Source organism: Terrapene carolina, unplaced genomic scaffold (assembly GCF_002925995.2).
Source record: "Terrapene carolina triunguis isolate 2854851 unplaced genomic scaffold, T_m_triunguis-2.0 Scaffold210, whole genome shotgun sequence".
NCBI classification, from domain to species: domain Eukaryota; kingdom Metazoa; phylum Chordata; order Testudines; family Emydidae; genus Terrapene; species Terrapene triunguis.
The window spans coordinates 11,221,330-11,238,514 of NW_020664561.1; the positions used below are offsets into that span (position 1 = coordinate 11,221,330).

The 17,185-nt window shown below is 47.4% G+C and overlaps 1 protein-coding gene across 2 annotated transcripts in view; it reads left to right on the plus strand.

Moving 5' to 3' along the window:
- LOC112105877 (ras GTPase-activating protein nGAP) overlaps positions 1-17,185 on the plus strand; it is a 275,040-nt gene that overhangs the window by 234,347 nt on the left and 23,508 nt on the right. For both annotated transcript variants that reach the window (XM_026655476.1, XM_026655477.1), the window contains exons 7-11: positions 1,943-2,041; positions 2,723-3,277; positions 5,737-5,881; positions 15,180-15,324; positions 16,259-16,495. In XM_026655476.1, coding sequence (XP_026511261.1) covers positions 1,943-2,041; positions 2,723-3,277; positions 5,737-5,881; positions 15,180-15,324; positions 16,259-16,495 — 1,181 coding nt within the window. The remainder of the gene's footprint in view (positions 1-1,942; positions 2,042-2,722; positions 3,278-5,736; positions 5,882-15,179; positions 15,325-16,258; positions 16,496-17,185) is intronic.

The following is a 17,185-nucleotide window of genomic DNA, read 5'->3' on the forward strand; positions in this document are numbered from 1 at the left end:
AGACAGGTGAGAAAAGATGGGTGAAATAAGCTTTTGCTGATGTTTTTGGAACACTGGACCGCTGATTAGTTACAAGAGGATGCTTTTGGCTGGCAAGTCGACCATGACACCTGCTACTTGGATCCTGATTTACGATCTGGTCAGGGATGTCATCTTACTGGATATTTTCTTCATAGACAAGGCAGGCTTGGATGAATACAACATAGTTGACTTCAGGATTCGATGAAAAGCCAAGAGAGTGAGAGATTAGAATAGAAGGAAAGAAGAGAGGGCATAAAATAACACCACAAAGCAGGGGTTCTCAAACTGGGGGTGGGGACCCCTCAGGGGGTTGCATGGTTCTTACATGGGGTGGAGCTGTCAGCCTCCACCCCAAACCCCACTTTGCCTCCAACATTTATAATGGTGTTAAATATATTTAAAAGCATTTTTAATTGATTGGGGTTGGGGGTCGCACTCAGAGGCTTGCTACGTGAAAGGGGTCACCAGTAAAAAAGTTTGAGAATCATTGCAACAAAGGAAGGGAAAATGATACAGGATCTTACGTGCCCCTGCAATGCTGGCAATTATATATCCCCGCTAATGGGCTTGAGGACTGGATGTCACAATCATGTGATGACTTTCAGCACTCACAGGTGAAAACAAAGTACCATGAACAAGATTAAGGCCAGCAGGCCTTCCTCTCAGGAAGAAAGTCCTTTAGATGAGTCAAGGTGAGCTGGGATGAGTTGCAGTGCTGGCAGTTCGGGGGATAAGCGGGGACACCAGGTGGGATGGGAGATGAGAGGGAGAACTGAGCTGAGCTGATCATGTCTTTTTTCAGTCTCTTTAAGAAAGGGTAAAAGTGGGTGTCATAGTTCATCTCCCTCGTTATTTTGTCCACCAATTAGGCCTCGTATCCGTCACACCAATTTTGGTCTATTAATTCTGGTTCCACATCTTCCGTTTTTAGACAGCATAATTTCAACAATCTTTGGGTTATATCAACATGGCCTTTTTGGTTTAGATTAATCAATCTTCTTTGGTTCTTTTGCACTTGTTACAGCATTCCGCATTATAAACAACTTGACCTATTTTTCATGGTTATTGTAACATCTTATGAACTTTCACATACTTTTTACATCTGAGCTCACAATAGAGGTATACTTTGTAGGCTCAATAGTCACAACATAGCCCATTGGCTGGAAGCACTTCCTATTCTGCTTCAATCTTCCTGGGTAGACAGAAGACAGCTGGCAAAACAAATGCAAAATTTAGTGCTAAAATTTAGTCTTTTAGTGGTTTTCCCATGCTCATATATTTGAATGGGACCAAGAACAGGGAGAGCTGGCAAGGCCAAATAAAAATTGAAGCAAAATGTGACTGTCTCCTTATGTGCACAAACAGACCTAGCGTCTGTTTTGCTCCAAGTGGTGGTATCTCTTCCAAAAGCAAAGTAAAACATTTTGGCTGTTTCAGCCCATTGATGTGTATAGTACCCAGAGTGTGCACTTTTTATCTTCCTGAAGACAGTATTTCCAGTGACATCCAGCAGGGATTTTTGTGCATCAGACCTTTCATCAACATGTGACTAGTCTCTCCCTACACCTGCTCTGTTAATGATCAGATTGTCTGCCTTGGGGACTTACGGGGATATTGCAAGTATCTAGAGGCTGCAGTTCAGTTAGCATGTGCACAAATTTCAAATTGCTGACTACATCCTTATTTTACAGTCTCTCAGAACATTTGGGTAGAACAGTGTGTTTCCCTTCAGTTTTATACCCATCTGAGCTGAGGTTTTTTTCTCTGCACTCTGTGTCCTTTTCAGGCTTGTTCCTTCCGTGCTCCCATATTTTGCTGCCTCTTTCATATTTGCTCTCAATGCTTGAAAGTCACCTATGACTTTTGCTCCTTTTTCTGCTTTGCAGTCTTGCCAGAACTGGACCTATTTTTTGTGTTTCAGGTAACCTACTCCAGCGGCAGTAAATGTTTCAGTTGTTCCTCTGCAGCAGAGAGAGACAAGTGGATGGAAAACCTACGCAGGACAGTGCAGCCTAACAAGGTAATAGAAGAGGAAGCTGCAGAAGCATTAACACCAGTAAAATGTACATGACACGATTGGATTCTTGTCCAGATGATATATTAAACCATCACAGAGGTGCTCACCTATTTAATTAGGTTGATCACACCAAAGTAGCTACTGAGGAAGGAGGCCACTTTTGGTGTACCAAAATCTACCAGGCACCACTTTATGTAGAGTGCAATAGGCTAAACCTTTAACTAATATATTCCTGTTACCTTGCCTCCTGATCCTCATCTCTAAGAACTTCCATTCATTGAGACTGATCAAGGAACTACCATTGTCAGTCAGGCGAAGCATCTGGTTGCTAGGCTTTAGATTGGGTTCCTTCTAAAGTGTGACCCAGGAGCAAGGATACAGAGCGTCATGGCCCAATAGAGGGGTTAGCTCTTGGTAACATAGTGATTTCTTTCTGTGTTTTAAAACAAAAAAATTTTTTTTACTGAGTTACCAGAAATTTTATGAATCTGCCAGCTTCTGAATGGCAGAAGCGAAGAGCAAGTTTGTGTTCTGAACCAATTTGATCAAATTGATTCAAAGGTGATCAAATAGCGATGTATAAAATACACTCATTGCGTGATCAGTGTTTTCTGTTTGAAAAGAAAATGCTCTTTTTCCTCATCACTTTCTCTAAATCAACGCTGAGCTCTTTGTTCTGCACAGGACAACTGCCGTCGAGCCGAGAATGTGCTCCGTCTCTGGATCATTGAGGCCAAGGACTTGGCCCCCAAGAAGAAATACTTCTGTGAGCTGTGCCTTGACGACACTCTGTTTGCCCGCACCACCAGCAAAACAAAAGCAGACAACATCTTCTGGGGCGAACACTTTGAGTTCTATGGCCTCCCGCCCCTCCATAGCATCACAGTTCACATCTATAAGGATGTGGAGAAGAAGAAGAAAAAAGACAAGAATAACTATGTAGGACTGGTCAACATCCCCATGGCCAGCGTGACTGGCCGTCAGTTTGTGGAAAAGTGGTACCCAGTCAGCACACCTACGCCCAATAAAGGGAAATCAGGGGGGCCTTCCATTCGGATCAAGTCCCGATACCAGACCATCACCATCCTCCCCATGGAACAGTACAAAGAATTTGCAGAGTTTGTTACTAACAACTACACCATGCTGTGCTCAGTGCTGGAGCCTGTGATCAGCGTGAGGAACAAGGAGGAGATGGCCTGTGCTTTGGTGCACATTCTTCAAAGCACTGGCAGAGCCAAGGTAAGAGCAGAAGGAACACATCACAATGATTCCTGAGGCTCATAAGCATTTCTCATGGGTTTTAAAAAAAAATAATTCACAGATTAGGAAGGCTGGGTTTGCATAAATTTAAATAGAGATTAAGATGGAACTAATATGAGGGGTGTACAGCCCTGGGAATGGGAGTTAGAGGAGGGGAACACTACCAAAGGGGAGAGCCTGTAGAAGGGAAGCGAAGTAAAGCAAAGCAGAATGAGCGTTTTAAAGAAGTTTGGGCAAATCCTTTATAAAAGGAAGGCAATATAGGTGTGCAACACATTACCAAAGGCAGAAGTAGAATCTGTAAGTGGGAATATATTCCAAAGTTCTAGATGTAGACACTTAGAGGAGATAATTATTGCAGGGTTAAAACATTAGCCCATGTAGGTGGAAGGACTTCATAGCATCCTACCATCACAGAATGTTACATTTGTACCTTGAGTACATAAAACTATTTCCTGCATTGCTGGATAGGTGATGCACCATGAACACTGTAGCATCAAGGGGCTTGCAAATAAAATTTTGTAAATGTGTCTTATAAACAGTGAACAGCAAGGGTTCACCACAGTTAACATGGGTGATTAGCACTTGGATTAGCCTAGCTGGATTGTGAGTTGCCACTCTGAAAAGCCATACCCGCATTGCTGCATCCTCACACTGGTGCTGCACTCACTTGTGTGTGTCGCTCAGACTTCTGGGACGTATCCCATGGTTCTTCATTTGCAATAAGCTGAGCTACTCTATGATTCTATCCCAACTTGTCTGTTCTTCTGGGCACACAGGGGGCATTGTGGGAAGACATTGGAGGACTATCCGCGCTCAAGTGGTCACTTTGTCACTGCAAAGCGGGTAGATTACCAGCCTGAGTGAAAGTGGTACCCAAGCTGTACCTCTATGACCCCCAGCTGTACCAGCTACCCTGAGTTTTTAAAGCACAGCCAAACTTGGATGAACCGGGTGTTGTGTGTGGACGGGAATGTTTACATAATCCTTTAACTTTTATGTACTATATTTACCATCTTCCACTGCACATGTCCCTCTTGATAGAATGTCCTTTATGACCAAGTGTCTCTCCTATAGCATTGAACTGTAATAATTCTGGCAAGCCATCTCCAGATTCCTTCAATGTTCCTTGCAACAGATAAGTAAATTAGCATGTTAAAGCTCTACTTTTTGTAGTGCTTGTATTTTGGATTCTAATGTACTGGTGAAATCTTACGATGTAGGATATTACAACCTGGAGCTCTCAAGTGAGCAATCCAGGATGTTGTTATATTGTTGTTACACTTGAATCTCACTAATTTACACTGATTGGGAAAACTATTGCCAATTTTTAGAGAAAATAAAAAGGTAAGTAAATAACAATAAAGCAAGGGTAATGTAGTTTGGTTGTAGTTATTAGAGGCTTCCTAGTATACTAGTAATGTGCTTCAGTAAATTTTGTGAAGTAGCATTTTAGGGATGTGAGACCTCACGACCTCTAACTGTGTGAGAGGCTGCCACTTTTTTCCCTGCAGATTAGCAAGCTTCTGTTGTATTATTCACGGAGGCTTGATGGGATGTTAAAAGATGTAGAAAACAAACAAAAATTTGGTCTCTGCCCCCAGGAGCCTTATAGTGTCTGAGGCTGGATTCTGGAAGGAGCTGATTGCTTTCTGTGGGATGCTGAGTGCCCTCAGTTCCCGCTGGAGTAAGCAGCTGAGGAATTTGATTACCACTGCAGGACTAGGTCCTGTATTAGGAGCTTGCAGTCTGCTTTGATTCTTGCCCTTTGTTCTGTCTGGCGTGCCTGATAGCCTGAATGCAGTTCAACACAATGCTAAATCAAGGCATAGTAGGAGTGCTAACTTTGTCTCCCAAATCCCCAGCCCATTTTATGCTCATTAATTTCATTGGTCTAAATCCTTCTTAATAAAATTCCTGTATTCAATAAAAAGTTGGATTTGCTTTCCTCCTGATATTTTGAGTTTGGATAGCAGGGAAACAGAGCTAGTTATCTCTAACATACATCAGTGAAGCATGACTATAACATGTCAGCCATGGAGGAGTGAGTATGTCATAAAATGTCAAAAAAGCTTGGTTGTAGGGATTTTTTATTTAGAGGCTTGCTTCCACCTTTCTAATTTTACCCACCAGTCCCAGCTGCTATTCCAATTTTAGAAATGAGTCCAAAAATGACAGAGCTGGGGATCTGTATTGGCCTATGCAGTCAGGTACACAAATGTGAGGGGAACTCTAGCTAATCTGTATAGCCCCCAGTGGTGTAATATCTGCATGCCTTCCCCGAGGCCAGGCACTTCAGTTCAATAATCCTCTCATCCTGTTTTGAAGAGTGCAGGGCTCCTTTTACTCTTCCCATCTGGGTTCTAAAGTCGTTGAAAGAGCATAGCATGATTCTGTTTGGTTAATAAACCTTATTCCTGCTGGACTTTTTCCCTCAGGACTTCTTGACCGATCTGGTGATGTCTGAGGTAGATCGCTGTGGGGAGCATGATGTTTTGATCTTCAGGGAGAATACGCTTGCAACCAAAGCCATTGAGGAGTACCTAAAGCTGGTAGGACAGAAGTATCTTCATGATGCACTAGGTAAGAAAGTACGAGTCTCTCTCTTTCTCTCTCTCTCTCTTTCACAGAACCTAGAGCCAAATACTGTCAGAGCAATCCGCCAAGTAACATGGCTGTGCTTTGAGTATCCTGGTGGGAAATGCATTGACTGCTACTCCAGCCTCAAGGCTGGAGTTGGTTCTATGGCTCTAGGATCCCCGTGTACTGAGATCCATGGCCCCTTGCCACATAGCACCAGATCCACTGGCCTCAGCCAGTGCATACAACGGCACAGGTATCTTTCACCTAGGGGACTTGTGGCATGTCCCTTGTGTGTACTCCTGAAATGCTGCTCTCTCACCATGTGCAGTAGAACCTCACTGGTTCTGCTGCATCTGGGCCCTTCTTGTTTATGGAGCGCAGAGACAAGATTTGGCTCCTAAGATTTGCAGCAGCTGAAAAAAGATCACACTCACTTCTGTCTGGATTAAGGGGTCCCGTTTAATGGATATCTCATCCCAATGCTCTACATTTTTCTAGGTACCATCTTTTCCCTTGGTTCTCCTTACTGATTTAAATGTCATATCTCTTCATTATGATTTGTGAATCATTCAGTATGGACTACGTGAATAGGGATAAAGGTGATTTTGATAATCTAACAACTAGGAAAGATACTGACAATATAGATGAAGTTCAGTGCTTTTGCATCGTGCAAGATTTGCATCTGGCTATTGCTGGTGAATCCAGTATCACGTATAATCCCAGCTGAAAGAAGCTAAGTGGAAATTTCAAGAAAGGGTCAGAAGTGTTCTGCGTAAACTTGCGTAGCCCCTTTGGTGGGGGAAAGGAACCGTAATGTTGAAGATGTTCCATACAGCAGGGCAGCCCAAAGTCCCACCTGAAAACTGATATGCACCTAGGGGTGTGAGTCTGAGTGCAAAGCTGATCATCCACTGGATTTTATTGCTGGGGCACCTCCAACCAAGCTGTTCCTGTTCATTTGTCAAGGAAGGTACAAGTCCAAGCCAGTATTAGGGTTGGGTGCATGTATGTATTATAATAAAGATTTGATAATTTGTATACACACTAGGTGCAGCATTGAGCTACTGGCAAATTTCCAGGGTGGCCCTCTGAGTCACAATCTTTGGTCATGACCTCTGCTTTTAAGCAATTAATTCAATACCCTGAGAGTCACGTTTCTCTTAATCCCACCCTAACCTTCTAATCCTGCACCAGATGCAAACAGAAATATTCAGGGTTACATGTGGCCAGCTGGAGAGAATGAGGCTGTGAAGCTAGTGAGCATCACAAACCAGGAGAACCTGCTTCAAGCTGTTCCGGTGACCCTTTGAGGATACTTGTCTGAAGTGCTCTTTACTCAAGGAAAAGAACAGAATCAGTTGTTCTCCAGTTGCTCATCTCAGCCTACATGCTTAGCTCTTGCTCTTGTGATGTCCCAGGTCTCGAACCCAGACCTAGGAGTCCACAGACAGCAACTGCATCCTGTCCTCCACCCAAGGTCTGCTGAAACCTGGTGGGCCAAGAAGCTAGTAGGACTATAGCCTCAGTCAAGGCACCATCCACGGAAGCCCTGACTGGAGGATTGTCCAGCTCTACCAGTTGTTCCAACCATGCTATTTAAGCCAGAAGGTGGCACAGAAAGTTTGCCCAAGCAACAAGGTGATTTCTTCTTGTGGTTACATTGGACCCTGCTTGTGCTTGCACCCAACCCTGTTCCTAATTCCTGCTCCACTCCTGTCTCACTCATGTCTTCACTCCTGTTCCCACTGTGCTCCATCCCCGTGCTTGATCCTTGCCTCTCCTCTAGTTCCTGCCCTTACACCTCACTTCCAACCATCTGTGGCCAGTCCTGGCTCCGACCCCGGCTTCTGACCCTGACTTTGGCTTGACCATTGGCTCTGACTTTTGCTATCTGACCTCAGCCCTGATCCTCAGCTTCGATACTTGCTTCTGCCTCTGGCAATTAGAAATTGACTCTGGTGCTGACCCTTGGTGCCATTCCCCAACCTGGACACCTGCTCTGCCCACTAGACCTGACTCCTGCTCTACTAGGCCAGACCACCTGCATCCCCACAACAGCACTCACCCTAACCCCCCTCAACTTCCTGCCTTCCTAGCCTTACCCCTTCCAGCAAGCCTGCTTGTCTACCTGTCTTACCTGCACAGAGACACAGCTGGCTCTGTGTCCATTCCTACCTGCCCCCCCAGCTTTGCTCTTGACACATACCACTGCCAAACAAGTAATCCCAGCCACAAGTGCTATCCCAACATTGGGTATGTCTACACAGCGACTAGACACCTGCAGCTGGTCCATGCCAGCCGACTCGGATTGCAGGGCTATTTCACTGTCACGTAGACATGTGAGGTGGGAGTGTCCCAAATTGGGCTCCAGCCTGAGCCCAGAAATCTATATAGCAATGAAACAGTCCCTTAGGCTGAACCCTGAAAGCCTGAGTCAGCTGGCACGGGCCAGCTGCGGGTTTTTCGTCTGCTGTGTAGACATACCCATTGCGACTCAGAGTGCACATAGCTCCCAGTAAATGGACAACCTCCCTACAAGGAGGCTGTGACGAACTGGGACTGTTCTTAATGTGGCCTTTGAATGCTGAGTGGGGAGTGTTGGCTGGGAAGGCAGGGGAGTGTGGCTAGGATGGTCTGCATGGGGGGATGGGAGACTGGCCGAGGGAAGATACCTGAGCATGTAACATGAGAACCCAGGAAGGGATTAGAGGCCAGGTGACACCTTTGCCCGGGAAACTGAACAAAGGCTGGGGAGGAGTTTCAGTGCTGGCTGGTGGAATGGCTGGGAGGCAGACGGGGCTCTGACCCCCAAGGGGCTGTGGTGCCCTGGGACCCCAAGATGCACCTAATTGGGGGGATCCTGTTGTCTGTGCCTGCAAGACCTGTCTTGGACTGTGTTCCTGTCATCTAAATAAACCTTCTGCTTTACTGGCTGGCTGAGAGTCATGGTGAATCGCAGGAAGCCGGGGGTGCAGGGCCTTGGGTCCCCCCACACTCCGTGGCGGCGGTGGGATCTACTGTACCCCGTGGACGGCGCTTCCTGCAGTAAGTGACTGGGGAGAGTAAAAAGAAGGGGGATCAACAGGGACCAGGTGGGCTGAAGAGTCAGAGAGAGACGGTTCAGGGGGCGATTAACCCCTGGGAGTGTGTGACCAGAGAGAGGGACTGTTGCAGTAACAGGGTCCCCCGGGGGGTCGCAGCAAGCGGTCCCGGGGCGGAGGAGTCTGCAGCTCGACCCTGGCAGAGAGGTGGTGACCTGAAGAAGGGCTGGCACACTAGGGGTCTCCCTGGAACGGTGGAAAGTGGAGAGCACAGGCCGGCGAGTGGCCAGCAGGAGGATGTATGCTAAACGCCTTAAGAGCGACCTGGTGGAGCTATGCAAGCAGAGGGGGCTGCGCATTGGGAGGTCCACCAAAGAACAGCTAATTGCCCAGCTGGAGGAGAAGGATCGCTTGGATGAACCGAGCCCTGTCCCTGAGGGAAACCACCCGGCGGATGCAGCGTGGGCCCCGGGACCCAACCTGGCTGGGAGGGAGCAGGCTGCTGCCGAGGACATCCCGAGAACCTGCCTACCTATGTCTACGGGAGGGGTTGGGGGAAGCCCAGCAAATACCGAGGACACCCTGACCCCGGCGGCCAGCAGGGGATCGTCCCGGCAGAGCTCCCCGTCCCTGGAACGGATGCGGCTGGAATGTGAATGGGAGATGAGACTGGAAGAGCTTGAGTTAAGGAAGCAAGAACTGAAGCAGGAGCTGGAAGAGAAGGAGAAACAACATCAGCATGAGGAGAAACGGCGTCAGCATGAGCGGGAAGAGAAGGAGAACCAACGTCAGCATGAGCTGGAACTGGCCAGGGTGAGGAGCAGTGGGGCCCCGGCTGCGGTGAGCGAGGGGGGACCCAAAGCTGCAAAGAGCTTTGATAAGTGCTTCCTGGCCCAGCGTAAGGAGGGGGAGGACATGGATACCTTTCTGACAGCCTTTGAGAATACCTGCGAGCTGCTCCAGGTTGACCCTGCAGAGAGGCTCCAGTTTCTCATCCCCTCACTGGACTCCACAGCCAGGGAGGTGTACAGCCGACTGAAAGGGGCGGAGACAGGGGACTACGAACTGTTCAAAAAGGCCCTGCTCCGCGAGTTTGGGCTGACCCCTGAGATGTACCGGAAAAGGTTCCGGAGTCCGCGTAAAACCCGTGAGGTCACATACCTACAACTAGCCAACCGGGCGCAGGGGTATGCCCGCAAGTGGACAGCTGGGGCCCAAACTAAAGAAGACCTGCTTGACCTATTCGTACTGGAGCACGTGTATGAGCAGTGCCCATCTGACCTGAGGCGATGGTTGATGGACCAAAAGCCAGAGAACCCGCAGCATGCAGGCCAGCTGGCCGATGAGTTTGTGAACAGTCGGGCAGGGGATAACAGGGAGGAGTCCCAAAGGAACAGCCCCACCACAATGCAGAGAGAGGGTCACGATGGGACCTCCCAGCGGGGAAATATGGGGAACGCCCACCAAAGGGGAACATCCAGCATCAGGTCCATCCGACCCGCTCGAGGGGACCCACGGGACATGGGCTGCTATCGCTGTGGCCAGAGAGGCCACATACGGGCCCAGTGCCTCAGGCTCAGGGACAGACTGAGCAGACCCAACCCACAGAGGGTTGACTGGGTAAAGACCCAGCCGGACGAGGGGCAGCGTTCCCAGGTAAGGGGGGCTGGCAGCGTACCACCTGCTAAGAAGGGAGGAGAGCTCCAGGCCAGTTCCTCTGGGGTGCTGGATGCTCCAGACTCAGGGTTTTTGGTTTACACGGCGGGCGCGGGGCTGTCCCTGCGGAGTGAGTACCTTGTTCCCCTGGAGGTGGATGGGAGGAAGGTCAATGGATACTGGGATACGGGCGCAGAGGTCACGCTGGCCCGGCCCGAGGTGGTGGCCCCAGATCGGGTGGTGCCCAACACCTACCTGACCCTGACGGGGGTGGGCGGGACCCCAGTCAAAGTGCCCATGGCGAGGGTACACCTGAAGTGGGGGGCCAAGGAGGGCCCCAAGGATGTGGGGGTACACCCGTATTTGCCCACTGAGGTGTTGATGGGGGGGAGGACCTGGAGGACTGGCCAAGCAACCCCCAGGGTGCCCTGGTCGTGACCCGTAGCCAGAGCCGGCGAGGGGCACTGCGCCCTGACAACGGGGAGGGTGCCTTGCCCAAGGCGCAGGACCCTAACCTGGTGGGGAGGGAACGCCCAGGGACACGGCTCAGGGAGGCTGCGGCTTCAGACCCAGGCAGTGAGAGAGAGCAGGTGGCCATCCCTGTCCCAGCTGCTGAGTTCCAGGCTGAGTTGCAGAAAGATCCCTCCTTGCAGAAGATAAGGGACCTGGCTGACCTCAGTGTGGTACAGACCATGGGGAGAGGTGTCCGGAAAAGGTTCCTGTGGGAGAAGGGGTTCCTGTACCGAGAATGGGCTCCCCCAGGGAAAATGGAGTCAGGGGGGATCAGGAGGCAGCTGGTGGTCCCCCAGAAGTATCGCCGCCAGCTGCTGTGCCGGGCCCATGACACCCCCCTCTCAGGGCACCAGGGAACCTGGCGTACCCAGCAGAGGCTGCTACAAAACTTTTACTGGCCTGGGGTCTTTGTTACTGCCGATCCTGTGACCCCTGTCAGAGGGTGAGGAAGGCCTAGGACAAGGGGAAAACGGCTTTAGGACCCTTGCCCATCATAGAGGAGCCTTTACAGAGGGGGGCCAAGGTAAAAAGGGGGGCTCTGAACCAAGAGAGCCCGAATCACAGACCTCCAGACTGGAACGCTGGGAGAAGACCCCAGTCCAGTTGGAACCCCAGGGGTACTGAGGTGGGAAAAGGGCACGGGCCGCATAAACCTTCCCACATGTGAACTACGAGTGTCATCGAGCACCCCCGACCTAAGGGAGGGCGTGAAACTGGAAGGGCCTGGTGTAATTCTCACCAAGGAATGGGAGGGATGCTGGGGCATCCACGGGAACGGGGGTAGGTTCGAACTTCCCCAGGTCACTGGCTGAAGTGATCCTGCTCAGTTCGGTCTCGAAGGGGGGAGAGATGTGACGAACTGGGACTGTTCTTAATGTGGCCTTTGAATGCTGAGTGGGGTGTGCTGGCTGGGAAGGCAGGGGAGTGTGGCTAGGGTGGTCTGCATGGGGGGATGGGAGACTGGCCGAGGGAAGATACCTGAGCATGTAACATGAGAACCCAGGAAGGGGTTAGAGGCCAGGTGACACCTTTGCCCGGGAAACTGAACAAAGGCTGGGGGGAGTTTCAGTGCTGGCTGGTGGAATGGCTGGGAGGCAGACGGGGCTCTGACCCCCAAGGGGCTGTGGTGCCCTGGGACCCCAAGATGCACCTAATTGGGGGGAATCCTGTTGTCTGTGCCTGCAAGACCTGTCTTGGACTGTGTTCCTGTCGTCTAAATAAACCTTCTGCTTTACTGGCTGGCTGAGAGTCATGGTGAATCGCAGGAAGCCGGGGGTGCAGGGCCTTGGGTCCCCCCACACTCCATGACAGAGGCATTGCCAGCTGTATGCTGGTTCTTCTCCTGCCCAAGGTCCCAAGATGAGCCACCTTTCCCCTCCTGTTTCTTGGCCTAGGGGAGATTGGAAATTGAGGCAGGCCAGGTTAAATCATGTCAGAACTGACTCCTTCCAAGAGACCCAGTCCTCCTCCCTAATGGCCTGGAAACTGGCCAGTCATCCAGGTGTTAAGTGGTTGGCCAGATTAGTCAGTGTCTCAAGTCAGAATCTGAGACGTGATTATTTGTATTTTGAGTGTATTGTGTATATCTTTTCAAATTCTGCCAGCTTTACTCTCACTGGGTAGAACCTTAAGGCACTACTCAACATGAGTAAGAGTGGCAGAATCTAGCCCAGTACATGGAGGCAAGCAGCATTTTACTTGATGCCTTGTCTTCCGGCAGATTTAATTATCACCTTTTGGTTCAATGTGTTACATTTGACTGAGAGTCCTTTAATGTGCAGTAGCTACATGGATACTTTTAAATTAATGACTATTTATACATTGTTTTGGACACCAGTACTAAGCGATAAGATTGTGAATCATAGAAGTTAGAGATGGAAAAAGACCTGTTACGTCATCCAGCTTGTTTCCAGCCTAGGCCAAGATGGCTCTTGAAGATATATTTATCTAGTTTTAAGTGCATTACACAATACATTCAGTTAGATTCCATACTGTGCGAAACAAATTAACCACGCTGAATTCAGTATTAAGTGTATAGTATACCTACAAGCACATTTTAATCTGGCTATGGACTACTGAGAACAAGTTACAAGTGCATAAAAAATGATTCGGGAAACTATTGTTACAACCAGAGTTTGCTTACCCAGAAGCGGTGCTGAGCACTTAATTTAGCAAATAATACTAAACTGCCTTCCCTCGGCATAATTTTTCTGTAGTGGAGCCCAGATTATCTTAAAAATAACCAATTCGTTTTTTTATCAAATTGTTATTCATGAGCCAAAAATACTTGTTTTGATTATACTATAGCATTGCTGTTTACTAGATTGAATCTCCTTCCTTCTTCGGTGAAATGCTGCTTTCTAATACTTCAGTTCTCCTCTTAGAAGTTCTTCTCTTTGGCCAGAGTTGAAGTACTAAATAATGCTCCTAACAGCTTTAGGGCTGGTCTACACTGGGGGGGGAGGGGGATCGATCCAAGATACGCAACTTCAGCTACACGAATAGCGTAGCTGAAGTCGAAGTATCTTGGATCGAATTACCTGGGGTCCAGATGGCGCGGCATCGACGGCCGCGGCTCCCCCGTCGACTGCGCTACCGCCGCTCGCTCTGGTGGAGTTCCGGAGTCGACGGTGAGCGCGTTCGGGGATCGATATATCACGTCTTAACGAGATGCGATATATCGATCCCAGATAAATCGATTGCTACCCGCCGATACGGCGGGTAGTGAAGACGTACCCTTATTCTGTGCTGTTGAAGTTGCCCTGTAATCCTTTAATGGTCCAATTTCAACCCCTTGTGACAAAGTACACTGTGAACAGAACTCATTTCAGGAAGTTGTAGGTTCCGTTTCTTCCCAGGGTTCAGTCACCAGCAAAAGTTTCTAAACTGGATTTTCCCATGAACTATGAATACTTGTTCAGAATAATTACAGCATGACCAGGTGTTGGCTGTAAGGTTATATACTCAAGCATATGAACAAAAATTTGTGGAGGTGAAAAGATTTGGGTAAATGTACTACCTGTCCTGCTTGCAAAGCCATTGGTGGTTTGGTTTTGGGGGTTTTTTTGTTTGTTTCTTAAACAACAATTTTTGCACAGACAGTCCTTCTGGCATAAACTCCAAACTGGGAACATCTTCTGAGGACACAACTCAGGAGTCACTGAATCATTAAGCAGATAAGGGAAGATACCAGTGCACAGCGGCAGTTTAAAAAGTAATGAGTATGCTAGAGTCCATATGAGAGAGAGTAGAAAATACACTGACATTACAGAATATCAACCAATGGAGGTCCCACCATGCCCAGTCTGAAGTTGTGTGTCCAATTTCAATTGCCTCACATTAAGAAAGAGAGGGTAGAAATTTAAAAGCTCTAGAAATAGGCGTCAAAGATTCCGCAAGATGTAAAGATGACAAGAGATTGCATAAACCAGAATTAGTTAACCTGGATTGAATTATTCACAGCTGCAAAGAACAGAGTGAAAACTGGTGATGCTCCTTTTTTACCATGTTCTCATAACACAAGAACCAGGTGACACTCAATGAAATTAAAACACAGTAAATTTAGAACTAATAAAAATAAAAAGTATTGTCAGATTCATTGCCAGAGAAGGTCACAAAGACAAATAGCCTGGCTTTGCATTTTAAAGGGATGGATAATTTTATGATCGCTAATAACATTTGTATTTATGCAAAAAGAGGTAAGTTTAATCATTCTTCAGGGTGTAAGCTGATACCTTGCAGGGGTCAGAAAGGAATTCTCCCTCTCATCTTCCCCACCTCCCAATATACAGCAGTTGCACAGCTGGCTAGATTCATTATTTTGGGAGGGGAGAGGAGTGGGATTTGCCTTCCTCTGATGCCTCAGCTGTTGGCTAGAGCAACAATGGCCTGATCTGGTATGGCAAATCCTGTGTTTGAAAACAGTTATGAGGAGTCATGCACTCCACACCTGGTGTCTGGAGACTACCTCACTGCAGATGCTGGGTGCAGAAAATGCAGTTGCCAAGGAGAGGCATAAACAGGATTTAGAGATACATCAAGAAGACTTTTCTATAATTGCCACTGTTTGTAATCCTCTTCCCTTACAGGGGAATTCATCAAGGCTTTATATGAGTCAGATGAGAACTGTGAAGTCGATCCCAGCAAATGTTCATCCAGTGAATTAACTGATCATCAGAGCAACTTGAAAATGTGTTGTGAGCTGGCCTTTTGCAAGATTATCAACTCCTACTGGTGAGCACCTGTCTCTCACTCATTGGCCACTTGGTTTGACCATTTGGTTAGGAAAAGTAAAAATAGTATCCCTCTCTCTCCAAAATATGGGAAAGCAGCAGTTGTTGTGAGACCGAGGACAAATATACTTCCATATATTATAGGAGCTTGGGTTCCTGTGGCTTACCACTCTCTACACAACATCGCAGAGAGAAGTTCTGTCCAAACAAGGAGTACTGACACCATACTCTGTCCTAAGTACTGTACCATATGGGAATGTCCCCTGAAATATTTACTGTGGCAATGGAGATATAGTGAATGATGATTGAATCAATGGGGTAACTTGAAAACTACAGAAGTTCAATTTGAACTTTGAATAAGAAGCTGATAGCTTGGATGCTTATGTGAAATGTTTTTCAGACCTCTTAAATCTGCAAAAGTGGTCTGGAAATTATATTGTGGGGAAAAAGCTTCACAGGAGATTTCTATTAGTGTTGACTTCTGATCAAGCTGGAAATGTTGAAATACTGTCTTTTCTGCTTCAGGCCAGATCAAATGAAAAGTAATAAAAAAAAAAAGTTAACTCGGCATTCAAAATTTTAAGTCCAATTATAGAAATGAGCAACAGTTCAGTGTGTGTCTGAATTTTTACAAACCAATTTGCCATTCACTTCAAACTAGGGATGGACATTTCTTAACCTGTAAATCAAAGTGATCAAAAAGGATTTAGTTTTATATCTTCTAGAGGAATGCTTTGAATAATACTTAAGTGTACCAAATAAAATGGTGATCTAGGAGCTAAGACTAGAAACCTAATAACATTTGGTGGGCTGAAATAACAGAATAGCCAGCATTTCTGTTTCTCATGGTTTTGCATTTCCTCTGACAGGCTGTCAGTTCAACCTGTTACATTTCACGCCTTTGTCATTTTATTGATTGATTTAATTGTTTGCAGTGTGTTTCCTCGTGAGCTGAAGGAGGTGTTTGCATCCTGGAAGCAGAAGTGCCTCAGTCGGGGCAAGCAGGACATCAGTGAACGCCTGATCAGCGCCTCACTCTTCCTCCGTTTCCTGTGCCCGGCTATCATGTCCCCTAGTCTCTTCAGTCTCATGCAGGAGTATCCTGACGACCGGACATCTCGCACTCTGACACTCATTGCTAAAGTCATTCAGAACCTCGCCAATTTTGCTAAGTAGGTGGCAGTAGCATATTAGCCCTGAATCAACAAAATGTTCAGGGGTCTCCGTCTCACTGCATATTATTGAGGAAAGGAAAGGAGAGCTCTGTGCAAATGCAACTCTAAAGCTAAATCCTAGGAATACTGTGTGAAACTTTGAATGGGGAGGATACTTTTCCACTCACACACTGCGTGGCTACATAAACCATGTGTACACTGTCGGCCTGATTCTGTTTTCAGGAGTAGTCACTGAAGTCAGTAAAATGACACTGGTATAAACTGTTATAATTGAGAACAGAATCAGGTGTTTTCTGTTTAAGTACATATACACTTTGGTTTTTATTTGATCTCATATAAAGAATGCAAGTAGAATTCAATACAACTTACTTGAAGGTGGTAACTCTTTTTATCCAAACTCCCAGCCAAAGGAATGATGCAAAGGACATATGCCCAGAGTCTCCTAAAAGGGTAGTGTATGTGGGGGGCAGTGGTGATGCTTGTCACCCAGTGGTATGAACAGTGGATTGTTAGTACCCAGATGAGTCAAGCAAAGCAGTGGGATTCTTCAATCACTTGCGCCTCCCCTCCCCCCTTCTCCTTTCAGGAAGAAAGATGAAGGGGAAAGCATTAGAATAATTCTCTGAACACTTATCTGTTGTATTCTGTGTGGAGGTCATTCGCGTTCTCTCTCTCTCTCTCTCTCTA